Source organism: Dipodomys merriami, unplaced genomic scaffold (assembly GCF_024711535.1).
Source record: "Dipodomys merriami isolate MVZ:Mamm:240054 unplaced genomic scaffold, mDipMer1.0.p SCAF_70, whole genome shotgun sequence".
Lineage (NCBI taxonomy): Eukaryota > Metazoa > Chordata > Mammalia > Rodentia > Heteromyidae > Dipodomys > Dipodomys merriami.
This window is the reverse complement of record NW_027206291.1, coordinates 3,855,597-3,882,713: the sequence shown is the minus strand read 5'-3', so window position 1 is coordinate 3,882,713 and position 27,117 is coordinate 3,855,597. Positions and strand designations below refer to the sequence as shown.

At 54.2% G+C, this 27,117-nt stretch overlaps 1 protein-coding gene across 1 annotated transcript; it reads left to right on the top strand.

The window, feature by feature from the left end:
- The first annotated feature begins 944 nt into the window (after nt 1-944).
- Nucleotides 945-27,117, top strand: C3 (complement C3). The gene is made up of 41 exons (XM_070008233.1): nt 945-1,085; nt 1,568-1,760; nt 2,565-2,727; nt 2,821-2,891; nt 4,092-4,186; nt 4,309-4,391; nt 4,479-4,569; nt 4,652-4,754; nt 5,614-5,740; nt 5,861-5,976; nt 6,078-6,224; nt 6,790-6,999; nt 7,149-7,355; nt 7,507-7,665; nt 8,163-8,292; nt 8,496-8,567; nt 8,778-8,978; nt 10,469-10,577; nt 10,741-10,826; nt 12,601-12,740; nt 12,830-13,042; nt 14,151-14,217; nt 14,308-14,394; nt 15,212-15,415; nt 16,466-16,541; nt 16,839-16,998; nt 17,979-18,077; nt 18,802-18,958; nt 19,301-19,464; nt 20,371-20,529; nt 20,663-20,722; nt 20,863-20,953; nt 21,073-21,124; nt 22,772-22,859; nt 22,951-23,040; nt 24,950-25,055; nt 25,476-25,565; nt 25,685-25,768; nt 26,381-26,464; nt 26,553-26,688; nt 26,923-27,117. Exons 1-41 carry the CDS (start codon nt 1,012-1,014, stop codon nt 27,062-27,064), a joined length of 4,986 nt encoding a protein of 1,661 aa, XP_069864334.1. The 5' UTR covers nt 945-1,011; the 3' UTR covers nt 27,065-27,117.

The window sequence follows — 27,117 nt, the reverse complement described above, 5'->3', positions numbered from 1 at the left end:
AATCAATTTTGGTGGAGGAAACTGAGGCTGGGAGATTATTGGGGGCTTTACCCGTGATCCCAGACTGTCCATAGCTGAGCCAGTCCACCTTCATATGGTAGAATAGGTATCTCTGAGGCAGATTGTTTACGATAAAGTAAACTTTTGCTGGCCTGGATGGTGAACTCCAATGCATACGTCAAAGCCAACACAATATGTCCCCTCTTCCAAGAAGCTTTCCCTGATTATCCAAGCAATCAATGAGCAGAGTGTAATGGTCAGGAAGTACCACAGGCCCCAGGTACTGGAGTGGCTGAGGCAGGAGGATGGTTTGAATTTAGGAGTTTGGGATGAGCCTGGATCTTCTTTCTTGGGGCTGGGAAGGTGGCTCAGTGGTAGAGTGCTTGCCTCGCATGCATGAGGCCCTGGATTCAATTCCTCAGCATCACAAGCAGAAAAAGCCAGAAGTGGCTGTGGTTCAAGTGGTAGAGCGCTAGCCTTGAGCTGAAGAGCTGGACAGCGCCCAGGCCCAGAGTTCAAGCCCCAAGACCGACAAAAACAAACAAACCAACAAAAAACAAAAACACAAAACTTTTCTCTATAAAATAAATAACTAAATACACCACCCAAAGTTACAGGGAAGATTTGGCCCTGCTGCCTGGAGAAGGGGGGATCTCTGGATAGCAGTGTCTGCTACTAAACTTGGGGAAATTTGTTCTAGCTCACCATCTGGCCTTGACTTTGACCGGGAGAAAGAACAGGAGAAAGAACAGGACTGGGCGGGGAAAGAGCCTGGGTCACTCACCCCACTAACAGGTTGGCCCTAGGGCTTCAAATAGTTAGGAAACGGTATTGAGAAATCTCGGGCAGCCCCAGCAGGGGCAGGGCCTCCAGATGGGAGGAGGAAGGCTGAGTAGGGGGAGAGGCCAGGACCAGATAAGAGGCCAGCCTCCCCAGCCTCACTCATTCCTGCCCACCCTCTCCCTCTGTCCTCCATCCCTCTGCCCCTCTGCCACCCCTGCACCCCGCACCATGGGGCCGGCCACAGGCCCCCACCTGCTGCTCTTGCTGTTAACCAGCTTCCCCCTGGCCCTGGGGGACCCCCTGTGAGTTGTCAGCTTTAGGGGTGGCACCTTAGAGACCTGGTCCTTGGGCTGATGAAGGTTGGGGGTGGGTGAGTCTTTGGAAGCTATACTTACAGGACTGGTTTGGGTATGTAGGATTTGGGGTGTAGACATTTCAGTGTTTGTGGGGTTTGCATGTATACTTTGGGGGTGTTTGAGCGTTTGGGGGTTCTGATTGTGGGGGGTGGTCTGGGAGTCAGGAGACGTGGGGTGGAGGGGCTGCTTGCTGGTTTGGGGGGCGCAGTGGGCTCAGCTGCCGGAAGGAGCCGCCCCCCCCCCCACGCAGGGGAGAGCGCGTTGCGGGCATGCGCACCGGCAGCCCCCCCCCCGCAGGGCCCCGCCCACCGCCATCCCGGGGGGGAGCCCCCCTCCCCGCTCCCCGGACAGGGAGCAAAGCTGGGGGGAGGGGGTGCAGAGGGGCCTCCGGCCCGGTGCCAGCTGCGCCTGCGCCTCGCCTGCCACAGGTACTCGCTGATCTGCCCCAACGTCCTGCGGCTGGAGAACGAGGAGATGGTGGTGCTGGAGGCGCACGACGTGCAGGGCGACCTGCCGGTCACCGTCACCGTCCACGACTTCCCCGCCAAGAAGCAAGTGCTGTCCAGTGAGAAGACTGTGCTCACCGCGGCCGCCGGCCACCTGGGCAGCGTCACCATCAAGGTGGGCGCAGCCGGGAGCCTGGGTCGGCCAGGGCCCCAGGCCCAGCAACCCGCCCCTTCCCAGACCCGAGCCCCGCCCCCTGCAAGCCACACCCACCTCAGCCTCCTCTAAGTACCTCCCCTTCCGGAGCCTGCCAGTCTCCAAGCGCCGTCCCTTCCAAGCCACGCCCACCCAGCCCCTCCCCTTCGGCCCTGCCTTTCTCTAAGCTCCACCCCTTGACAAGCTCCACCCACCTCCAGCTCCTCTGTCTCTGCCCCTCTGAGTTCTGCCTTTCTATAAGCTCCTCCCCGTTTAGGCTTCACCCACCTCCTCTAAGTCCCTCCCCTTCCGGGCCCCGCCTTTATCCAAGTTCCTCCCCTTCCAAGTCACGCCCACCTCAACCTCCTCTAAGGCCCTCCCCTCTGTCTCCACCCCTTCTGGGCTCTGCCTTTCTCCAAGCTCCGCCCCTTCCAAACCACACCCACCCCATCCCTCAATGTCCCGCCCCTTCTGGCCCCGCCTTTCTCCAAGTCCCGCCCCTTCTAAACCACTCCCACGTCAGTCTCTTCCAAATCCCTCCCCTCTGTCTCCACCCCTTCTGGGCTCCTCCTTTCTCTAATCCCCGCCCCCTTCATAAGCTCCACCCACCTCCTCTAAGTCCCTCCCTCTGCTTCCCTATGGGCTCTTCCTCTCTAAGCTCCGCCTCTTTGAAGTCCCCTCTTTCCCTTCCTCCCCCCTCCCCTGCACCCCATTCTTCCCTCTAAGCCCCTCACCCTGAGGGCGGGCCCTGGAGCGTAGCCCTCACAATCGCTTCTCCATGGTTAGATCCCGGCCAGCAAGGAGCTCAGGTCCAACAAGGGACACCAGTTCGTGACTGTGCAGGCCAACTTCGGGGCCACGCAGGTGGAGAAGGAGGTGCTGGTCAGCCTTCAGAGCGGGTACCTCTTCATCCAGACCGACAAGACCATCTACACCCCGGGCTCCACAGGTGAGGGCTGTGGGTGACCAGAGAGGCCGGGCCGGGTGCCAGGCTGGGGCTCCCCAGGGGCTCACCAGGCTCTTCTGTCCCCACCTCTTCCAGTCCTCTACCGAATCTTCACCGTGGACCACAAGCTGCTGCCGGTTGGCCAGACCGTTGTCATCACCATTGAGGTACATCCAACTGGGACCCCGAGGCACAGAGGGAGGCCCTGGAAATTGGGTTCCCAGGGGCGCACACAAAAGAGGAAGCCTGGGCCCAGTAGAGACCTAGGTAGCACCCGGGGGCAGGTCATGCACCGCTGGATCTTGATTTTTGGATACATCTCTGGACACTTCACCTCCTTGGGCCTCAGTTTCTTCTTCTGGAGATAGGGATGATGGCAGTGGTATGATCAGTCTACAGCAGCCAGAGAGCTCTCATGATCTCCTGTCCAGTCCCTCCCCCCCTCCCCCCACCCACAGCCCTCTGTGGCTCCCACCTTCCTCGGGGGCAGAGCCTAAGCTCTCCAAAACTGCACAACCTTCCCATCCTCTCCCTGTGTCTCTTCTCCATCTCTCTCCCTCTTCACTGCTCTTCCAACATACCAGGCTCTATCCTGCCCCAGGGCCTTTGCATGGGTTGTGCCCTCTATTCAGAAAACCCTTTTCCTCCAAAATATCCACACAGCATGGTCCCTCCCCTCCTGCAAGTCCCTGCTCAAATGTCATCAAAATCTCAGTTATATGGTGTGGCTTCCCTGAAAGTTACAAATCCTCCTCAACACACACACACACACACACACACACAATGTAAGAAGGACAAAGGGAGACTTGGTCGCTGTAGAACTGTCTAGTGGGCTTATTAAAGCCAGGCAAAGGCAGGCAGGTGACATGTCTGAAGGACCCTGCTTAGCTTTAAGGTGACTGGAAGGAAAAGAGACCACAACACCTCCTCATAAGAGGCTCAGTGCTGTCAGATCCACACGGAGCGTATTTATTCACCAAATTCATTCAGGCTTTTAGGTGATCAAGAATTCCAGTGTGAGTCTCAGTCTAATGAAATATTCAACCCAGGGTCTGGTGGTGATTAACTCTATCCAGAGAGACAGCGATACAAATGAGCTTCGGCCCAGGCCAGTGAGGCAGGAGCCATTATCTTGTGTGTCTACACATAGGATGGGCTGCCCAGAAAGGTTAAGTAACTTGTCCAAAGGTCACACAGCATCTCAGTGACACCACAGAGATTTGAACCCAGGGATCTGTCTCTGGACCCTGTTCTTAGTTGTTGTCTCTGCAGACAGGGAGGAGAGAGACAGATGAAGGAGACAAGTGCAGGGGGCTGGAGCTTCCCAAGATCTACATGATCCCACATCTCTTTCTGTCTGCTTTCAGACTCCTGAAGGCGTCCAGATCAAGAGAGACGCACGGTCTTCTCTAAACCAGCATGGCATCTTGTCCCTGTCCTGGAAAATCCCAGAGCTAGTCAAGTATGTCAGGCTCTCCCTGCAGAAGGGGGCTCGGGGCCCACCCCACCCCCAGGAGAGGGAGATGGGGGTCCTCCATACAGAGTGAGGGTACATTCACTCTCCTGCCTTCCTTTCCCCCTCAGTATGGGACAATGGAAGATCAAGGCTTACTATGAGCACACCCCACAGCAGGTCTTCTCGGCCACATTCGAGGTGAAGGAGTATGGTAAGAGGGGTCCCTGGGTGGTGGCGCCCTAGGGTTGCTGCTGCCAACCCTAGCCAACATGATTTCTCCCTTCCCACACACACCCAGTGCTGCCCAGTTTTGAGGTCCTGGTGGAGCCTGCAGAGAAATTCTACTACATTGATGACCCCAACGGCCTGGAAGTCACCATTACCGCCAGGTGAGGGGCACAGGCTGGGGCCAGGGACTCTGGGTTATCAGCCATGGCCGGAAGGAGGATCTGAAGTCTCTCCGCTTTCTAGGTTCTTATATGGGAAGAATGTGGAAGGAGCGGCCTTTGTCATCTTTGGGGTCCAGGATGGAGACCAGAAGATTTCTTTGGCCCATTCCCTCACTCGTGTTCTGGTACCTGATAGGGGACCCTCACCTCGAGCCCCTCCATCCCCCCCAACAGAGACCCCAGATCCATATCTATCCACAAGCCTGTTTCCTTTAAGCCCTGCCCCTTCTGAACCACACCCACTACAAGCCCCTCCCTTGTAAATAGATCCACGCCCATCATCAAACCCTTCTCCAAGTGCTTACTTTCTCCTCGAAGCCACGCCCACCCACGAAGCCCCTCCCTTTCAAGTCCCTCCTCTCTGGAGCCACGCCCAAATACAAGCCCCTCCCTTTCAGAGTCCCTATCTTTATGTTTAAACTTTAATTATTGCTGGTGTGTGTGCCTGTGTGTCTGTGTCTGTGTGTGCATGCCACTCCTGGGACTTAAACGAGGGCCTGGACGCTGTTCCTTAGCTTTTCTGCTAAAGGCTGGGGCTCTACCACTTGGGTCACAGCTCCACTTCCAGTTGATTAACTGGACAGCTACTGGAGCTAAGAATCTCACAGACTTTCCTGCACAGGGTGACTTCAAACCACAATCCTCAGATTTCAGTCTCCTGTGTAGCTAGGATTATAGGTTTGAGCCTCTGGTGCCCTGCTTATTCCTTCCTTCCCCCTCCCCCCCTTATCTTTAGTTGTACAAATGGGATGCCATTCAACGCGTCCGTTTCTATGGACGTCACCCCTGCCATCATTCTCCCCCTCCCTTCCCACCCCTCCCCTCAATTTGTCTAGTTTCATAGCACATACACTGGATTCATTCTTCCCTTCCTCTCTTCATTCCTCTGCCCCCCCCTCTCTGGGCCCTCCCCCATCTCCTACCCCTCTCCTTCAAACTCCCTCTGGATTCCCTCTTCTGAGCCACACCCCTTGTCTCCCCCAGATCGAGGATGGTGTTGGGGAAGCTGTGCTGAGCCGGAAGGTGCTGCTGGATGGGGTGGAGCCCTCCAGTGCAGAAGCCCTGGTGGGAAAGTCCTTGTATGTGTCTGTCACGGTCATCCTGCACTCAGGTGAGGCCTGGCCAGAGGGCAGGGGCACTGCAATCTGAGGGAGGAGGCCCTCTGAAGTGGGGCGTGTGTGTGGACCCCAATCTGAGAGGAGAGCTGGTCCTTACGGCGGGTACCTCCCAGGCAGCGACATGGTGGAGGCCGAGTACGACGGAATCCCCATCGTGACCTCCCCGTACCAAATCCACTTCACCAAGACGCCTAAGTACTTCAAGCCAGCCATGCCTTTCGACCTCATGGTGAGACTCAGAGTGGCTCTACTTACCCCCCCTCCTCCCCCCAGCACTGGCCACGCCTCCAAGCCCACCTGACCTTCATCCACCGGCCCCTGCCTCCACAGGTGTTTGTGACAAACCCCGACGGCTCCCCAGCCCGCCGGGTGCCCGTGGTGACCCAGGGCAACCAAGTGCAGTCGCTCACCCAAGATGACGGCGTGGCCAAGCTGAGCATCAACACGCCCAACAGCCGGCAGCCCCTCACCATCACGGTGAGTCTGGAAGCCTGGGAGAACCGGCACAAAAGGATCCATTGGCTATTTACAGTGTCAGGGAGCTGAAGTCCTGGAGTCCAGGCCTGGCAGCAGCCTGTCCCACGGAGGCTGCCGAAAGAAGCTTTATTGTGCCGCTTCCCGCTCCAGACGCCCAGCATCTCTTGGCTTGTGGCCTCTTCCTTCCTCTTCAGAGCCATCTTCCTCCTCCTCCTCTATTTCTCTTTCTCCCCTTCCTGTTTCTCCTCTTCTTCTTTTTCTCTTTCTCCTCCTTCAATTTTCTACTTCCCTTGCCTGCCCTTTCTCCCCTTCCATTTCTCTTCCTTCTTTTTCTCCTTCTTACTCCTTCCTCTTCTTCCACCTCCTTTTCTTCCTCTTTCTCTTTTTACTCCTCTTCCTCCTCCCTTTCCTCCTCCTCGTCCTCGTCCTCATCCTCTTCCTCCTCCTCTTCCTTTTGCTGCTCCTCTTCTAAAAGACCAAAGCATTTGAGGTCCCAAGTCTCAGAGATTCTGACGTGGCATCTTTGTGGGGGACACCAGGCACTTTCTCCTCTTTGCCCACCCAGGTTCGCACAAAGAAGGAGGGGATCCCAGAGGCCCGGCAGGCCAGCAGGACCATGCAGGCCCAGCCCTACAGCACTCTGCACAACTCCAACAACTACTTGCACCTGTCTGTGTCCCGGACCGAGCTCAAGCCTGGCCAGACACTCAATGTCAATTTCCACCTGCGGACAGACGCTGGCCAGGATGCCAAGATCCGATACTACACCTACCTGGTGAGGGGCCCCGCCCCTCCCTTCCAGACCACGCCCAGGACCTCTCCAAGCCCCACCCATGGTCATCCCAGCCACGCCCACTCCCCCACCCCAGGGGCGCCTCGCCAGCCCTCCTCCCTCTCCCTCTCCTGATTCTCCTGTCCACCCAGATCATGAACAAAGGCAAGCTGTTGAAGGCCGGCCGCCAGGCCAGAGAAGCCGGCCAGGACCTCGTGGTGCTGCCTTTGAGCATCACCTCAGATTTCATTCCTTCCTTCCGAGTGGTGGCCTATTACACGCTGGTGGGCACCAGCGGCCAGAGGGAGGTCGTGGCCGACTCAGTGTGGGTGGATGTCAAAGACTCGTGTGTGGGCACGGTGAGTACTCCTAAGGATCCCTGAGCCCCCTCACCCCCTCCTCACCCCCTCTTTTCCCTTCCTCCCTCCCTTCCTCCTCTCTCTCCTTTCTTCCTCCCCAGCCTGGACCTCCTAGTCTCACGCCTCCTTCCTCTTCTCCAACCTCCCACAGCTGGTGGTGAAAGGTGGTGGGAAGGATGACCGGCAGCCCCTACCCGGGCAGCAGATGACCCTGAAGATCGAGGGGAACCGTGGGGCCCACGTGGGGCTGGTGGCTGTGGACAAGGGCGTGTACGTGTTGAATAAGAAGAACAAACTGTCCCAGAGCAAGGTGCGTGCATCCTTTGCTGGCTGGTGGAAGACAAGATGGCCGAGGTGAAGAATGGGAGCCCGCGGGGTTGGGATGGGGGGGGGTGCGGCTCCAGGAGGAGCATTTGTGAGGTCCCGGGGTCCTTCCTCAGCACCACCAAAGAACCCTAGATATAAATGTGGGGATGGAAGCCAGGCACTGGAGGCTCACGCCTGTCATCCTAGCTACTCAGGAGGCTGAGATTTGAGGATCGGGGTTCAAAGCCAGCCTGAGGAGCAAAGTCCTTGAGACTCTCATCTCCAATGAACCATCAGAAAACCGGAAGTGGAGCTGTGGCTCAAAGCGGTAGAGCACCAGAGGGTAAAAGCTCAGAGACAAACAGCACCCGGGCCCTGAGTTCAAACCCCGCAACTGACCAAAAAACAAACAAAAAAGAATGCGGATGGTTGGACAAGGTAGATGAGGCACATTGGCTTCTTGTCTCTCTGGCCCTCTGACAACCTCATCTCTACATGCAGATCTGGGACGTGGTGGAGCGGGCAGACATCGGCTGCACCCCAGGCAGTGGGGCAGACTATGCTGGGGTCTTCAAGGATGCAGGGCTGGCGTTCAAGACCAGCAAAGGGCTGCAGACTGCCCAGAGGACAGGTAAGGAGGCCACCGCACTGCTGCAGGGAGGCGTAGGGAGGGAGGTACCTCCAGCCCAGACCCTAGGAGCCCTGGGTTCGAGTCCGGCCTCCACCAGTATGTCTAGCGTGTCTTTGCTAACCACATGGGTTCAGTCACATCTGACCTCAGGGTTGTGGTGGTGAGGACTGCCCCACAGGTGTTGTGTCCATCTTCTCCCTCAGAACCAGAGTGCCCAAAGCCAGCCACTCGCCGCCGCCGCTCTGTGCAGCTCATGGAGAAACGGATGGACAAAGGTGGGGATTTCCCTCCCCCCCCCCCGCCCCCGTCCCCCAGCCTGCCCCCCACCCTACCCCAGCCTGGACTTGGAGAATCCAGATGGAAGAGGAGAGAGCTGACCCAGGGAAGTTCTGCCTGGAGTCTGACCTGCCACTTTCTCGTTGTTGTTTGGTTTTTGATGGGGGAGGGGACACCCTGGCTGAGACTCTTTCTCTGTGCTTCCACAGCCGGTCAGTACAAGAGCAAGGAGCTTCGGAAGTGTTGCGAGGACGGCATGAGAGACAACCCCATGAGGTTCTCCTGTCAGCGCCGGGCAACCTTCATCTCCCAGGGAGAGGCCTGCGTGAAGGCCTTCCTGGACTGTTGCACCTACCTCGCCAAGATGCGGGAGCAGCTCAAGCGAAACAACCTGCTGGGCCTGGCCAGGAGTGAGTCACACTTGGGGAGAGGGAGTACGGGGCCGGGGGGGTGGGGGGAAGGTCCTGTCCAGGTCCAGGGAGGACATACCTGGTACAGGCTTCTGCCTGAGGCTGAAGAGTACGACTGTCTGCTGGGTAAGTACCCCTACCAGTGCAAGAACAGACTCTGTATGGGGAAGGGAGGGTGCAGAAGGACCCGGATCTAGTGCTGGGATCTGAGTGGGGTGCATACCTGAGGGAAGGAGGAAGGAAGGAGAGAAGAAAGGAAGGGAAGGAGAGACCAGAGATAAAAGTGATTTCTCAAGTCAATTTTTTTTTTTTCTGCCAGAGCTGGCCTTAAACCTTCATCCTCTCATCCCCAGCCTCCCAAGTAACTAGATCGACAGGCCTGAGCCACAGGCTTGGGCGCCCTCTCCAGGGGCAAATTTGAGCTGGGCATCGGTGGCTCATGCCTGTCATCCTAGCTACTCAGGCTGAGATCTGAGGATCGAGGTTCAAAGCCAGCCCAGGCAGGAAAGACTTTTATTTCCAATTAATCACTCAGGAAACCGGAAATGGCGCTGTGGCTCGAGTAGTAGAGTGCTCACCTTGAGCTGAAGAGCTGAGGGACAGCGCCCAGGCCCAGAGTTCAGGCCCAACCAACAAAAAATAAGGGGTGGGGGACAAATTTGGAAAGATGTCTTTCATAAAGAGGAAAATGAGACTAAATTTTGATTTCCTGGGATACAGTTTTATAGCCACGTGGGTGTTTGTGTGTCCCCCCAAAAAGTGCATAATTTTCCTTTGTGTCAATTGGAGGTCAAAGAATAGTTTCAGCGTTGCTACTCAAAGGTACTCGACTGGATTTTATTCCACAACATGAATAGATTTAGGCACCTATGGAATTCCACTTCTTTGGTTGTTATGGAGACCAAGTCAAATTAAATTCTGGTCAGTACATTACAGGAGACCCAGCCAGCACTGATCCTTAGTCCCTGTGTTTGCTGATGATCAAACTGGTTTCTATTTTACTTTGATTGATTTTTTTTTCCAATACTGGGGTTTGAACTCCCGGCCTCACGCTTGTTAGGCCGACACTCTGTTATGGAAGCCACACCCCCACAATGTGAGACACGCCATTGATTTTTTTTTTTGGTGGGGGGGTCCGGTCGTGGGGCCTGAACTCTGGGCCTGGGCACTGTCCCTCAGCTCTTCAGCTCAAGGCTAGCGCTTTACCACTTGAGCCACAGTGCTTTTTTCTTTTGGCTTATGTGGTGCTGAGGAATGGAACCCAGGGCCTCATACATGCAAGGCAAGCGCTGCCCTTGATTCTTACGTGGAGCCCTCACCTAGTGAGCTCAAGCCAGGCCTCTGCGGTGTAGCCACGCCCCTTAGCCTTAGAGCCACGCCCCCAACCCAAACACACACACACACACACACACACACACACACACACACACACACACACGGCCTGGGTGTGTCCCCCTTCCCTGAGGGAAATAATTCTCTCTCCACCTCAGGTATCCTGGATGAGGACATAATCCCAGAAGAAGACATCATTTCCAGAACCCATTTTCCAGAGAGCTGGCTATGGATCATAGAGGAGTTAAAGGAGCCAGAGAAAAATGGGTATGGCTGGGGTACCCCTGATCCACTTAATTTGCTCACACGTGCAAATTCCTCACACACACACACACACACACAGAGCTCTGGCCATTCAACCAGTCTCAGGTTCCCCCTCCACCCTGCTAGATGCTCTCCATAATAGCCTGACCTCTCTTCCCCACCCTAGAATCTCCACGAATGTCATGAACATCTATCTGAAAGACACCATCACCACTTGGGAGATACTGGCTGTGAGTTTGTCTGACAAGAAAGGTAAGACAACAACACAGGCACTGCCAGTATTTTCTCGTCTAATCCAAAGGAATCATGTGGCTAATTTGCAACAACTTACACTCGATTCCCTGGATACTATCCCAAAAGAAAACTAAATCGTAGGGATGAACGGTGCAACAACTTACACTCGATTCCCTGGATACTATCCCAAAAGAAAACTAAATCGTAGGGATGAACGGTGCTTAAAAAAAAAAAGGTGACAGCTGGGCACTGGTGGCTCACACCTGTAATAGTATTCAGGAGGCTGAGATCTGAGAATTGTGGTTCAAAGCCAGCAGAAGGAGATTCTTATCTCCAATGAAGTACTCAAGAAAAAGCCAGCAATGGCACAGTGGCTCAGTGGTAGAGGGTTAGCCTTGAGCCAAAGAAGATCAGGGACAGAGCTAAAGCCCAGAGTTCAAGCCCCAGGACTGGCAACAAACCAACCAACGAACAAAACAACAACAACCAAAAACCCTTTCAAGGCTGGATGATGTCCACAGGAGAGAGATGACAAAGCAATTAGGAAATCATGAAAGAGGAACTGGAGAAAATGTGGGATTGTAACACGGATGGTCATGTGGTGAAAGTCACAAAGAGGACAAATCGTGTTGCCTTCCTGTGCACCTGTGGCCTAGGGCCAACAGACCTGTGGCAGGCCAGTGAGCCCCCCCCCCCGCCCCCCCCAACCCTCATCAGCCAGGCCCCGCCCTCATCCCTCATCAGCCAGGCCCCTTCCATCCTGGTCAACTAAGGATGTTTGTGCCTGGCCTGGAGCCAGGGGGAAGAAGAGGGAGGAACTATACTCATACATAAAATTTAAAAGTGTGCTGATTCATTAATTGATCAAAAGTTTTACTGCAATATTTCAAATTGTAAAAAAAAAATATTTAAAAATCCACGATGAAGACAATACTCAAAATGTAAATAGAAGCCAGGCACTTGTGACTCACCCCTGTAATGCTAGCTAATCCAGGAGGCTGAGAGCTGAGGACTGTGGTTCGGAGCCAGCCCAGGCAGGAAAGTCTGTGAGATTCTTTTTTTGTTTGTTTGTTTTGTTTTGTTTTTGGGTCCGGTCGTGGGGCCTGAACTCTGGGCCTGGGCACTGTCCCTCAGCTCTTCAGCTCAAGGATAGTGAGTGCTCTACCACTTGAGCCACAGCGCTACTTCCAGCTTTTTTCTTTTTGCTTATGTGGTGCTGAGGAATCAAACTCAGGGCCTCAGGCATGCAAGGCAAGCGCTCTACCACTAAGCCACCTTCCCAGCCCGAGGCTGTGAAATTCTTATCTCCAATGAATCTCCAAAAAGCCCCAAGTGGAACTGTGGCTCAAGTGGTAGTGCTGGCTTTGAGCACAAAAGCTCATGGACAGTGCCCAGGCCCTGAGTTCAAGATCCATTACCGGCAAACACTCAGGCAAAACTGAGTTAGATTAGATTAATGTCAATAAAATAAAGAAAGAGGCCAGTTAGCACTGCCACTGGTGATGGGGTGGGTGGGGGAGGATGAGGGCCATCTGCATGGGAGGCACCCGAGTATTTTGGAGGCCCTCTATTTCCACCAAGGGGAGAGAAATGTCCTCTCCCCCCCATCACCCCCCTCCATGTAGAATGGATGCTATTTGGTCTGTGTTTAGTCTGGGAGTTTTGCACAGATGGCTAGGGACAGTCGCAGTGGTGCTGAAAGGACAAGAACTTGACAACCATGGGGCCTGGCTTGGCCACCCCGCCCTTCTCCCTTACCTGACGCCTGGGGTTCCTGTTTCTGTGTGGCCAGGCATCTGCGTGGCTGACCCCTACGAGGTGACCGTGATGCAGGACTTCTTCATTGACCTCCGGCTGCCCTACTCGGTGGTGAGGAACGAGCAGGTGGAGATCCGAGCGGTCCTCTTCAACTACCGGGATCAACCCCTCAAGGTGGGTGCTGGAAAGGTCCGGGTGGGAGGGGAATGGAGGGCTGGTCCTCCCCATGCGCAGCTGGTCTCACCTCTCACTCCTCCTGGCAGGCGAGGGTGGAATTACTCCACAACCCGGCCTTCTGCAGCCTGGCCACCGCCAAGAAGCGCTACTACCAGACTGTGGAGATCCCGGCCAAGTCCTCGGTGCCCATCCCCTACATCCTGGTACCCTTGAAGATCGGCCTGCAGGAGGTAGAGGTCAAGGCGGCTGTCTACAACTACTTTATCAGTGACGGTGTCAAGAAGACCCTGAAGGTCGTGGTGAGTCCATGTCTGGTCTCCAGCATGGAGACCCCAAGTTCTGAGACATCGCCATATAATCATAATATCCAGCTCAGAAACAATGTCCCCGAGTTCCAGAAACCCAGAAGCAGAGCCAGGATTATTTGGATAAGGGAGGTCCCAGGGATACATTAAAAATTTGGGGGGGGGAGGGAGTATTAAATAAAGGTTAGCTATGGAGATCACAGTTAAAGCCAGGTGTGGTGGTGCATGCCTGTAATTCCAGTTACTGAGAAGGCAGGCAGAGATAGGAAGGATTGACATTTGAGGCAAAAAATAAATAAATAAATAAAAATAGTGAGGGCTCATCATCTCAATCAAAACAAATCTGGGGTATAAATAGGAAGATCATAATTCAGACTGGCTAAGATATAAAAGCACAAAGAAAAGCATAAAGGTCCGGGGTGGGAACCTCAGTGGTCAAGTGTTTGCTAATCGTGTGCAAACATACACGCACATACCCTATACGGAGTGCCACACGTATTTCCTTTAGCCTCAGGCGCTGACACAACGCAGTAACATGTTAAGAGATTTTTTTTTCTTTTTTGCTTATGTGGTGCTGAGGAATCGAACCCAGGGCCTCAGGCATGCAAGGCAAGCACTCTACCACTGAGCCATCTTCCCAGCCCAGAGATTTTTATTATTTCATCATGCATTTGTAATTTCGTGATGCATAGCCACAAGAGAAGCCTACGGCACTCTTGGTACTGCTTCCTCCTGAGCACTGTCCCTGAGCTTTTTTCTTTTACTTAAGGCTGGTGCTTTACCACTTGAGCTACAGCTCCACTTACAGGTGAATAATGGGAGATTACAGTCTCTTGGACATTCCTGCCTGGGCTGGCCTTGAGCTCTGATCCTCAGATCTCAGCCTTCTGAGTAGCTAGGATGACAGGTGTGAGCTACCAGCATCCAGCTGCCTTCTCAACTGAAGCCCAGATAGGTTAAGTAATGGGCCCTCTGTCACACAGCTAGATGTAGGGAGACACATTGTTTTGCTAGAGTCAGCCTCAGAACAAGCTCTCTGCTGACGGTTTCTTCATGTGTCTGTTTGTCTTTTGATTCACTCAACTCCTCTCCACCTGAAAAGCCGGAAGGAATCAGAGTCAACAAAACAGTGGCTGTGAAAACACTAGACCCAGAACACCTTGGCCAAGGTAAGGCAAATGGCCATGGGTGGGGGAAGGGAGATGCAGAGGAGGGAGAGGGACGGGCTGGTGTCACCGCTCCACTCTCCCCCCCTGCAGGTGGAATCCAGAGAGAGGAGGTGCCACCTGCAGACCTCAGTGACCAAGTTCCAGGGACCGATTCTGAGACCAGCATTCTCCTACAAGGTGACGTACCCCTTGACCCACCCATCATGCTGGAGTGGTAGAACCACAGTGCTGCCCTCCTCCAATCCACCCCCGGTAATGAGACCTTCATGGGTATCTCTTATAAATGTCTCCTTGGTTCCGTTCAGCAAAGAACTTTTGCTGATAAGTAAGTGTAATGAGGCCCGTTACACCTGTAATCCTAGCTACTCAGGGACTGAGGGTGGTTCAAAGCCAGCCAAGCAGGAAAGGCCATTGAGTCTCCAATTTACCAACAAAAACACCAGAAGTGAAGCTGTGGCTCAAGTGGTAGAACGTATAACCTGGAGCAATAAAGCCAAGTGCACAAGGCCTTGAGTTCAAACCCCAGTTACACACACACACACACACACACACACACACACACACACACACACACACAGAGCCGGCCAGAAAATCAGCAAATCATTGGCCTAGATGGAAGAAGATGGGGGTGTGGGGGGGACAAGAAGAGTCCTTCTACCTGAGAGCTATGAGGCTCTAGGACAAGAGCCTGGTGACTGTGGCGGTTAAATGAGATACTATCTTCTGTTCTCCTAGCACCAAAAGTTAAACACAATATAAGTAATCATGACTCGTAGTCACTTTGCTTCTGGTGAGAATGGACATCGTTGGGGAGGGTGCCCCTGTATGTGACGTACCAGCCTCCTTGGCCTACATGCTCACCCCCATCCCCACCCCAGTCATCTCCCAGCTGCTACCTGTCCCTGGGCTGCTGGCCCAGCCTCGGCCTGAAGCTTCATCCTCATCACCGCCAGCCCCCGGTCATCTGAGCAGTGTCCTCCGTCCTTGGCTGTAGGAACCCCAGTGGCGCAGATGACAGAGGATGCCGTGGATGGGGAGCGGCTGAAGCACCTGATCATCACCCCCTCGGGCTGCGGCGAACAGAACATGATCGGCATGACACCCACCGTCATCGCCGTGCACTACCTGGACCAGACCAATCAATGGGACAAGTTCGGCCTGGAGAAGCGGCAGGAGGCGCTGGAGCTCATTAAGAAGGGTGGGTGCCCCTCACCCCTGGAGTGGGGCCTCAGGCTCCTCTGAGGCTGAGGCCATTTCTGAGGCTGAGGCCACGCCCCTGCTTGAGACACCACCTCCCTTCTTAATGCCACGCCCATCTTTCCAAGACTTTACCCAGCCACTGGAGGCTACGCCCTCAATCTACGGCCACACCCCCTGTCCAAAGCCCCACCCCTCCTGTGAAAGGTTCTGGCCCAAGATTCTGCTCCTGCACCCAAGGATAAAGCCCCCTCCACCCCAGGACACGCCCTTCTACCAAGACCCCCTCCTGTCCAGACTCCACCCCTGCACCTGAGGCCACGCCTTTCCACTCAAATCCCCGCCCCCTGCCAATAGCTCCACCCTTCCTTTGTCTGATTCCGCCCCCTGCACACAGGGCCACGCCCCTGCGCCCAAGGCTCCACCCCTGCTGTCCAGGTTCTCTGCCCTACTTCACCCCTCCCTACAATGCTACACCCTTCCTTCCTACACCTCTTCACTTCTAGAAACTTCTGCCCTCCTCTGATTCTGCCACTGATTCTCCCCGAATTCTCCTCCCTGAGCCAGTCCCTCCCAACCCCAGCCCCCACGTTGAATAGTATCCTGTTCTCTCCAAGCCCCTGCCCTCTTCATGGTGGGGCCTCTCCCCTATTATGCCGCCCCACATCTCTCTGGGCACTCCCCTCTGATTCGTATTCGGTTTCTCTCCCTCACGGAAGCCTTTTTCCTCTGAGATCTCCTCTGTCCCAGACAGGCCCCAACCCTCTCCTCCCTGGCAGCCCTGCCCTGCTCCTTTGTTGACCTTCTTTTTTTTTTTTTTTTTTTTTTGGGTCCGGTCGTGGGGCCTGAACTCTGGGCCTGGGCGCTGTCCCTCAGCTCTTCAGCTCAAGGCTAGCACTCTACCACTTGAGCCACAGCGCCACTTCTGGCTTTTTTCTTTTTGCTTATGTGGTGCTGAGGAATCGAACCCAGGGCCTCAGGCATGCAAGGCAAGCGCTCTACCACTGAGCCACCTTCCCAGCCCTTTGTTGACCTTTTTGTTTCCCGGCAGGGTACACCCAACAGCTGGCCTTCAAACAACCCAGCATGGCCTACGCCGCCTTCCTGAACCGGCCACCCAGCACCTGGTGAGTGGACAGTCAACTTGCAGGGCCTCTCCTCGCAACTCGCCTCAACAACAGCTGAATCCTGGCCAACCTGACCCAAACAGCCCGGTGCAACCCAGTCCTGGACCCCTCTGCCCACCTCAAAGGCTAGCAGGGTGACCGGTGGGCTGACAAAGCATCATTAAACACCTGCTTAACCCAACTCAGAAAGGCCAACTGAGCTGGCCTGGTCAGGACCCGCCCCCTCTCCGCTCAATGGCTAGCTGGGCTGCCAGTCTCTGGATCTCAGCGCTGATTGGTTCACATTCTCCTCCACAGGCTGACAGCCTACGTGGTGAAGGTCTTCTCCTTGGCGGCCAACCTCATCGCCATCGACTCCCAGGTGCTCTGTGGGGCGGTGAAATGGCTGATCCTGGAGAAGCAGAAGCCCGACGGCATCTTCCAAGAAGATGGGCCCGTGATCCACCAAGAAATGATTGTGAGGGGCCTGCATTGGAGCGGGATGCGGGAGGCAGGGCAGAGAACAAGAGAAGGAGGGGCTGCCCTAGTCACCTGGTGGAGGGAGAGAGGGGCAGGGACGTAAATGCCACTCAAAAGCCATTCGCCTGCAGAGCCACTGTGAGACGGAAGCTTGAGAGAATCTTATTTAAAAAAACAAACAAACTTCATCTCCGCAAGTTCAGGAATGAGTCAACAGTTGGTCTTAAGATAGACTTCGTGTAAAAGGCTTCTTCTGCACAGCCCGAAGCTGGTGGTACCCTGGACACATTCAAAGTAGATGTAGTGGTTGGTAGGCTAGCGGGTGTTGAGTATATTTTATTTTATTTTGCATGGCCACTTGATCCGTATCTCCAGTCCTTTGGCTTTTAGTTTGTTTCTCAGAGAAGGTCTCCTGGTTTATTTTGCCCATCCCAGCCTCAGTCTTTCATTCTCCTACCTTGGTCTCCCACTGAGCTGGAATTATAGGCAGGTACTACTACCGAGCCTGGCTTGTTTTCTTCTAGATAAAGTCTTGCTAACTTGATCCTCCTATCTCTATCTCTTAAGTAAGCAGGGATTATAGGGATACGTCACCATGCCCCACCCTGAAATGCATTTTTACTTAATTTCCATTTGTGGTGGGCTCATCAGGATCCATCAGGTCAGTTCTGCTCCATCAGGAGCCAAGAGAGAGCATCTGGTTGGCTTGAGAGGCCCCTTGAGGGGTCAGTGTCAGCGTTGTGTTCACCACTGTGTCCAAGCCTGGGTGAAGTGGGGGCTTCCTTCCACCGACCTCCCAGGGTGAAAACAGAATTTAATGAATCCACACGGAAGAGGATAACCTTGCTGAGGGAGGAGAGTCCCAGGGGGAGTGGAGGCTGGGCCACACCCAGGTCCCCTGATTGGGCAGGCAGTTTGATGGCCACCTATCCTCACACCCTGACCCCTCACTGCTCTCTGCCCTCCCTCCCAACCCAGGGCGGCTACCGGAATGCCAAGGAGGCTGAAGTGGCCCTCACAGCCTTCGTTCTCATCGCACTGCAAGAGGCAAAAGATATTTGTGAAGGGCAGGTCAACGTAAGTGCCCTCTCCCCACCCCCACGGCGGGGTGTGTGTGTGTGGGGGGGTAATCTTCCTTGGAAGTAGGGGAAGTGTTGCCATACATTCCTGTGCTCCAAGGCTCTGAGTTCTCTTCTAAGTTGAGCTGCTGGGTTCAGTGAGTGGATGCATGACAGGCTCAAAGTGTGTGCAAGCCTGGGAGAGGGGGAAAAGGAGGAAGAGGAGAAGGAGAGAAAGGAAAAGGAAAAAAGGAGGAGAAGAAAGAGGAAGAAGATGAGAAGGGAAAGAAAAGGGAAGGAGGAAGGAGAAAAGAGGAAGGGGAAGAGAAGGAGGAAGAGGAAGAGCAGGGCCACCACGTGTCCAGATTGAAGAGCTTTGTTGTTGGTGGTGGTGGTGGTGATGGTGGTGGTGTCATCATGGGGCTTGAACTCAGGGCCCAGGCGCTGTCCCTGAGCTTTTTTGCTCAAGACTAGTACCCTTAACACTTTGAGACACAGCACAACTTCCAGCTTTTTGCTGGTAATTAGTGATTAGAGTCTCACAGGCTTTCCTGCCTGGGCTGGCTTTGACTCCTGATCCTCAGATCTCAGCCTCCTGAGTAGTTGGGATTACAGGCGTGAGCCACCAGTGCCCAGCTTTTCCCACCGTCTTGTTACACACTTGTGGGCATGCCGCTGGATGTAGTACAGGTGCAGGGTTGGTGCAAGCAGTGATGTCTGCCTGACGGTCATTTCTCTCACAGAGCCTCGGGGGCAGCATCACGAAAGCAGGGGACTTCCTCCAGAACAGCTACCTGAACCTCCAGAGGCCCTACACGGTGGCCATCGCCGGCTATGCCCTGGCACTGCTGGGCAAGCTGGAGGGTGCCACCCTCAACAAGTTTCTGGGCACTGCCAAAGGTGAGAGGCAGGGGTTGGTCAAAAGCGGGTTGGTGGGGGGCATGGCTGGGGTTTCAGGGCGATCTCCCTGAGCCAGCCTGCAGGCTCCTAGCTGAGCAGTTGGATGGATGGCCCCAGGCTGAGCTGGGATGGTGGCCATAGTTATTGATCATTCCTTCCATACCCCTTGATTGTTCGTCCTGTGTGTGTGTGTCTGATGGAGGAGGAAAGGTTGCCCAGGGTTTGCAAGTCAGTACCGATCGATTGCTCAATCCTGGGGATACCAGGAGGCCTGGCTGAGCCATCCTCAGGTTCATAGGCACTGAGCTGGAGAGGGGCTGGGGTGTCGCCCCCTCTCTCTAGAACGCAATCGCTGGGAAGAACCTGGACATCAGCTGTACAACGTGGAGGCCACGTCCTACGCCCTCCTGGCCCTGCTGGCCCTGGAAGATTTTGACTATGTGCCCCCAGTCGCACGCTGGCTCAATGAGCAGAGATATTATGGCGGTGGCTACGGCTCCACCCAGGCATGTGAAACAAGGGGACCCACCCAGACTGGGGGGGAGGGGGCTCTTCTACCCATCTAGGGGGAGGGGGAGGGGGGGGCTGAGCAAGCCACAGGGGGGAGGGGGAGCTCTGTACCCTGTCCTGGGCACCTCTTCCTGGTACTCCCATACCATCTTTTCAGGACCCAGATCCACAGCCCTGAGAAGGTTCTGGAAGGAAGGTCTCCTCTCTCCCCCGTGGGGACTTCTAGGCCAATGTCTTCATCCCACCAGGCTCTCACTCTTCCCCTGCCTCACTGGAGGGTTTTAGGTTACATTCTTGGTCCCACCAGCTCCCCTCTCTCCCTGTGCCTTGAAGACTATGGTGTCAGCAGCTTCTTCCCAGTGGACACTCAGTCCTGTCTCTGCTATGGGAAGGGGGTACATGGGGCTTGAACTCAAGGCCTCATGTTCCTACCTTTATTTTGGCGCCAGTTTGGGGGCTTGAATTCAGGGCCTGGGCACTGTCCCTGAGCTCTTTTACTCAAGGCTAGCGCTCTACCACTTGAGCCACTGCTCCACTTCTGGTTTTCTGGTAGTTCATTGGAGATAAGAGTCTCTTGGGGACTTTCCCACCCTGGTTGGCCTTGAACAGCCATCCTCAGATCTCAGCCTCCTGAGTAGCTGGGATTCTACAGGTGTGAGCCACTATACTTGGCTATGACCTCCAAACTTACTTTTCCCCTGTGATGGTTCAAGGCAAATGGTCAGCAAGCTTTAGTTGGGGTCTCTCTCAGTCAGAGTTCTGGGACATGTAGTCGGTGTCCAACACCTCCATCTTACCTCCCTCCTTCTGCTAGGTTGCTTGGTCCAGGTTAAAGCCAGGTCTTTTCTCTTGGTACCTCCCAAGTTCCCAGACCCTCATCCACCTTCTTCATGGATTTTTAGGCCACTTTCATGGTGTTCCAAGCCTTGGCCCAATATCAAACAGTCGTCCCTGACCACAAGGATTTGAATATGGAGGTGGCAATCAACCTGCCCAGCCGGAGTAACCCTGTAGTTCACCGCCTTCTGTGGGAATATGGTGGCCTCCTGCGGTCAGATCAGGTACAGCCACCCGGGTCACACCCTCTCCATCCTCTCCCTCCCACCAGCCAGGGGGGATGGGCAGATGCCCACCAAGGTCATCAGAGTCAGCCAAGGCCCCGGCTGCCCCTTAACCCAGCTTCTCTCTCCACAGACTAAGCAAAACGAGGGCTTCTCCTTAACAGCCAAAGGAAAAGGCCAAGGCACCCTGTCGGTAAGGACAGGAAGGGGGTGGGGGTGGGCGGGGGGGGGATGGGGGGCATACCTGCCTGTCCCATCATCTCTTTGCCTCTTTACCCTGTGCTCAGTCACCCCAAGTCCAACAGGATTTTGTCTCCCCTGCTGTCTTGCCAGGTGGTGACCATGTACCATGCCAAAGCCAAAGCCAAAGCCACTTGCAAGAAATTTGACCTGAGGGCAACCATCAGGCCAGCCCCCGACACAGGTAATAGGAATAAGAGCCCTTCCAGCTAGCCACCTGCCTGTGTCCCGATGCTCATGGGGACACATGCTGAATCAGGGCCCAAGAAAACCTTCTGTCCTTCTTGTCTTCTGTCTTTCTAGCCAAGAAGCCCCAGGAAGCCAAGAGATCCATGATCCTTGACATCTGTACCAGGTAAGATGCTGGGCCAGTGGACTTCCAACAAGATTTCCTCTTTACTTTCTTTCCTTTCTTGGGGGGGTCGGGGGAGGGAAAGGTAGCACAGTGGTGGGAATTGAACCCTAGCCCATGTTGGCAAGTGCTCTGCCTCTGAGCCATAGCTCCTAAACCATCTTATTCTGTCACAGTGTTAGACCAGTTGTAAAGATTTAGGAACAATTGGAGGTGTGGCTGAGGAGAAGCGCATGTGCTTAGCATGCACAAAGAAGTTTCTGGAAAATGGAGGGGGTGATTTGATCATGTGGTCATTTAGAATAAAAGTGGATTTGCTTTGGATTTTTTTGTTCAGTGTCCAACGCAGTGGAGAAGGTTCTGTGAATAGAACTGACAATAGGGAGGGAGATATTTCCTATGCACGGAGATCGGCGAGCTTCATGAAAGCTTGAATCAGGGCCAGGCAGTGGTGGCTCACACCTGTAATCCTGGCTACTCAGGAGGCTGAGATCTGAGGATTGCAGTTCAAAGCCAGCTCAGGCAGGAAAATCCATGAACTCTTATCTCCAATGAAGTACCAGAAAGCCAAGTGGTAGCTCAAGTGGTAGAGCAAGCCTTGAGCAAAAAAGAGCTTGAAAAAAAAAAAAGAAAAAGGTTGAATCAGCTTGGAGTTTCCCAGGTCATGAAATTCTCCAAGAGATCCTTGCACTAGACGCTGATTCCCCTGGCATTGCCCCTACAGGATGTCTTTCTCTTTATCTGTTACCTTCACTGACTTCATGCACTTCATGTGTGACATCTACTTTGTGTAACCCCACATGTCAACTTGAAGTTCACTGCTTCACCTCTTTGCAGCCTGTTCTCTCTGTTGGTCAGATATCTTTCAGTGATCCACCTCTGTGTAGGCTGATCACAGGAAGAGAAGGCAACACAGCTATACACTTTGCTGTCTGTGTGTGGCTTCCATAATGGATCCCAGTGGTCAATCAAGGAGGAGTGCTGTGATTGGCCATTGACTGTGATGCTCATCTGCTATTTGCATAGCAATATAATTGGTCAATGGCTATGAAGCTCATCTGTTATTTGCATAGCGATGTGATTGGTCACTGATGGTGATCTTATCTTCCATTTACATAGTGATCTGTGTTCCCTATAGCTAAGCAATACAACTTGTATGGTGTATGATTCCAATGACTATACTGGGGTACCAAAATTTAAACCATGTCATTGGGGTCCCGTGGCATTTCACTGACTCATGTCCTGGACTCCTACGGAGTAAGGACTTCCTGTATTTCTGTCTTCATTTCTGAAAGAACACAGGCACAGAAGAGTCAGATAGCACATCCAGCATTACACTGTTGTTTTGGGGGGCAGTGTGCTGGGGATGGAACCCAGGCTCTTGTACTTGCCAGGCAAGCATTCTCCCACTAGGCCCACCACCAGCCCTGTAGCAGGGATTTGAACCTCTGAAGTTGAATGCAGTGTGAAATCTCCTGAACTCTGACCATTATACAGCAGATGCTATTTTCCCATCTTGAGGAATGGAGGATTCCTCTCTGATCATTGGCTGGGAATCAGCCCCTCACCAGATGACCCCCCCCCCCCCGGTGCAGAGCCTGGGGCTGGCCCGACCCTAGGACCCCAATCCCTTCTCTTTGACCTTCCCAGGTACCTGGGGGAGGAGGATGCCACTATGTCCATTCTGGATATATCCATGCTGACTGGCTTCGCCCCTGACATAGATGACCTTGAACTGGTATGAGGGCTTGGAAGGCTGGGGAAAAGGTCTGGAATCTTAAGAATGGAGGGTCAAGGAGAAATGTCTGACAAGCCTCACCCTTTCCCAGCTGAGCACTGGCGTGGACAGATACATCTCCAAGTATGAACTGAGCAAAGCCTTCTCAAACAAGAACACGCTCATTATCTACCTGGACAAGGTAAAGCCGCATTCTTCCTCCTCTGCACCTCCCCCAACCCCCGGGGGCTCCCATGGGCACCCTGACCCTTACCTGGCTGGACTTTTCTTCTCCTTTAGTCTCTATCTCTAAGGTCAGGCTAACCTAGATCAAGAAGACAGGACCCGTGTTGTTGGGTGTAAAACAAGATGATCAACCCAGGATTGCTTTTTTGATGGTACTGGAGTTTGAACTTAGGGCCTTACACTTCCTAAACCTAAGCCATACCTATAATTTTTTTTTCATTATTTTTCAGATAAGTTCTTAATTTGTTTTGTTTTGGCCCAGGCCTGGACTTTGATCCTCCTATCTACAACCTCTCCTAGAGTTGGTATTATATATGTGTACCACCATATCAGGCTTCTTGGTTGAGATTAGAGGTTTTGCTAACTTCTTCCTTTTTTTTGCCCAGGCTGGCCTCAAACTGCAATCCTTCCAGTCTCTGTCTCCTAGGTATCTGGGGTTACAGGTGTGAGCCACGGCACCTGGTCTCTGGGATTGCTTCCTACAAGTATGGCATCCTCTCATGACTGATTGAATTCCCCATCTCAAGTTCCACTTTCACCCTCTACTGCTTGCCAGGGTTTTGTACAACCTTTGAGAAAAAGCCACTTCGTTTACCAAAAGTGTTTAGTTGAGCCAGGTGTGGTAATGGCTCATGTCTATGATCCTAGCTATTCAGGAGACTGAGAGCTGAGGATTAGGTTAGAAGCCAGCCTGACACGGTGGCTCACGCCTGTAATCCTAGATATTCAAGAGGCTGAGATCTGAGGATCAAGGTTCAAAGCCAGCTGCGGCAAGAAAGTCCATGAGACTCTTATCTCCAATAAACCACTAGAAAACTGGACGTGGTGCTGTGGCTCAAGTGGTACAGCACTTGCCTTGAGCTGAAGAGCTGAGGGATAGCACCCAGGCCCAGAGTTCAAGCCTCATGACCCCCCCCCCCAAAAAAAAGTCCATGAGACTCCTTTCTCTAATTAACCACAAAAATTTGGCAGTGGAGCTGTGGCTCACGTAGTACAACACTAGCCTTAAGCAAAAAGAAAAAAAGCTCTGAGATAGCTACCAGGCACTGAGTTCAAGCCACAGGAATGTCTGACACACCAGAATAAACTGTTATCAAGTAAGGGGTTTCATGATGACATTTCCATACCTATGTATTGTGTGCTTTGAGCTGTTTCTCTAAAGAGTTCTTATCCCGCCTCTTCCACATCTCTAATAGCTCCCCTCCTACTTTGATGAGTTGCCTTTATCTCACCCAAGATCCTTCCTTCCTTCCTTCCTTCCTTCCTTCCTTCCTTCCTGGTACTACTGGGGTTTAAACTCAAAACTTTGCATTTGGCTGGGTGCTGGAGGTTCACGCCTATAATCCTAGCTCCTCAGGAGGCTGAGATCTGAGGATCACAGTTCAAAGCCAGTCCAGGCAGGAAAATCCATGAGACTCTTATCTCCAATAAAAACCACTAGAAAACCAGAAGTGGCGCTGTGGCTCAAGTGGTAGAGTGCTAGCCTTGAGCTGAAGAACTGAAGGACAGTGCCCAGGCCCAGAGTTCAAGCCCCACGACCAGAAAAAACAACCAAAAAAAAAAAAAACAAACAAACACCTAAAAACCAGAACTTTGCCTTTGCTGGGCAGTGCTCCAGGGCTTGAGCCAGGCCTCCAGCCCCGCCGTTTTTGACTCTGGTTCTTGAGAGATGGGTCTCACTTTTTTTGCACAGGACAGCTGGACTATAGTCCTATTTTTCGTAACCCACCATAGCTGGGAAGACAGGTGGGCATGACCTATGACCTCCCCACCCCTCAGTTTTCTCCAGCACTGCTCCAGGGGTCAGCACCCAGAGCGGAGCCCCCTCCCCCCAAGCTCCCCATGACCATCTCTCCTCCCCTCAGATCTCACACACTGAGGAACAATGTCTGTCCTTCAAAGTCCACCAGCATTTCAATGTGGGGCTCATCCAGCCTGGCTCCATCAAGGTCTACTCCTACTACAACCTGGGTGAGCGGCTGTGCAAGGCCCCGGAGTCTCTGGGTCCTGGGGTTCTGAGGAATCCAAGGATCCAAGGTGGTGTGGGGGGATAAAAGTTTGGGGAACCTGAAGTTGGGAGTTCTGGGGGGATTCTGAGGGTCCTAGAATCTTGAGGTGGGGGCATTAGGGTCCTTGAGTTCTGAAAGTTGGGGTTCCCAGCATCCTCAGAATCTGTTAGCAGACTAGGGGCCACAGGGGTTGAACAAAGTGGAGGAGAAGGTCCCAAAGTCTGAGGGATGATGAGGAAGTTGGGGATCAATGGGCCTCAAGGATCTGAGGCCTGGGGGACCTAGCGTGTCCAGGTGTAAGGCGCGCGCCCTGGTGTGGGAGCCTGCCAGCCTGGGGCCTGGGCCGGGAAACCCTCTCACTCCTCCTCACCGTGCTCCCCAGAGGAGTCCTGCACACGCTTCTACCACCCGGAAAAGGAGGACGGAATGCTGAGCAAGCTCTGCCACCGGGATATATGCCGCTGTGCCGAGGGTGGGTGCCCTGGGGACCCCCGTGGAGTGGGGGGGGGCGCACAAGGAGGAAGAGCCCCAGGAACCAATCACACCACAGGCAGTGAGTCCCAGCTGAGCTCATCTCTGCCCCGCCCACAGAGAACTGCTTCATGCACCAGGCGGATGGGAAGGTCACCCTCGATGAGCGGCTGGACAAGGCCTGTGAGCCCGGGGTGGACTACGGTGAGTGGGGCTGGCGGGTGTGAGCTGTGGGGTGGCAGAGGGCATGTGTCACGTTAGCGTAATGGTGAAGGATTGTTTCTGGGGGCAGTTGGTGATTGTGGCTGGCTTCAGGCTGTACAGCAGTGGTTGTGACCGTGTGGGTGACTACATGGGCTACTGAGTGGTGAGTGTGTGAGACAGTGGTCCCGGGGAACTGGGGACAGGAGGAGCTAGAACTGTGTCCAGCTGTAGTGCGTGGCTCTGGTGGTGCGTGTAGGTGTGTGTGCATCAGGGCTGCCAGTGACAGGGAACTTGGGTGTGTGGGTGTGCCTGGCTGTAGCCGCATACCATCTTAGCTGTCCAGGACAGTGCCAGTGGTTGTGAGGCACTGACCTCGTGTCTCTGACTGTACTTGTGGGTAGCAGAAACTGGGTGCATGCTCTGGGTGTCACCGTGCGTGGGCGCTGACTGGGTGATCTCCTGGGAGGAGGGGAGGGTGGACTGTAAGGTGACTGGCTGCAACCTCTCACGGCCCTGCGTGGGGATGAGGAAGCCCCAGGTCCCCCTGCGGGTGAGGGTGTCCCCATGGTAACCGGGACGTCCTGCCCTCCTCTCCGCACACCCCCACCGCAGTGTACAAGACCAAGGTGGTCGCCATCGATCTGTCAGATGACTTCGACGAATACATGATGCTCATCGAGCAGGTCATCAAGTCAGGTCAGCTCTGTGCCCCGTGCCCCCCTCCTCTCCCCTGCCCCACTCCCCACGTGTCCCTGAGGCTCACCCACCCTCTCCCTCACTCCAGGTTCCGATGAAGTGCAGGCCGGACAGGAGCGCAGGTTCATCAGCCACATCAAGTGCAGGGAGGCCTTGAAGATACAGGAAGGGAAGCACTACCTCATGTGGGGTCTCTCCTCCGACCTCTGGGGGGAAAAGCCCAAGTGAGTGTCTGCTCTGCCATGTGCACGCGTGTGCCAGCCCTTCCACTTGTCTTAGCCTGGCCCTCTAGAAAGCCATGCCCTCCCAGAGGCCACGCCCACCAGACCCAGCCCATTCACAAACCCCGCCCCGAGAGCCACGCCCCCTCCATGTCCCGCCCACTGAGCCCCTTCCATTCATAAAGTATGCCCATAAAGGCCACGCCCCTCTGATCCTTCCTCTCGCCCTGCCCCCAGCACCAGCTACATCATCGGGAAGGACACGTGGGTGGAGCTGTGGCCCGAAGCCGAGGAATGCCAGGATGAAGAGAACCAGAAACAGTGCCAGGACCTGGGTGCCTTCACCGAGAACATGGTGGTCTTCGGCTGCCCCAACTGATCATCCCTGCAACCCCCCCTCCCCAATAAAGCTTTGTTTATCTATGTTCAAAA

Bases quoted from the DNA above. Each gene is read 5' to 3' on its own strand.
- C3 (XM_070008233.1), top strand. From the start codon at position 1,012: ATGGGGCCGGCCACAGGCCCCCACCTGCTGCTCTTGCTGTTAACCAGC. The intron at 7,356-7,506 runs GTGAGTACTCCT...AACCTCCCACAG, and splicing joins AAGACTCGTGTGTGGGCACG to CTGGTGGTGAAAGGTGGTGG. The intron at 8,568-8,777 runs GTGGGGATTTCC...GTGCTTCCACAG, and splicing joins GGAGAAACGGATGGACAAAG to CCGGTCAGTACAAGAGCAAG.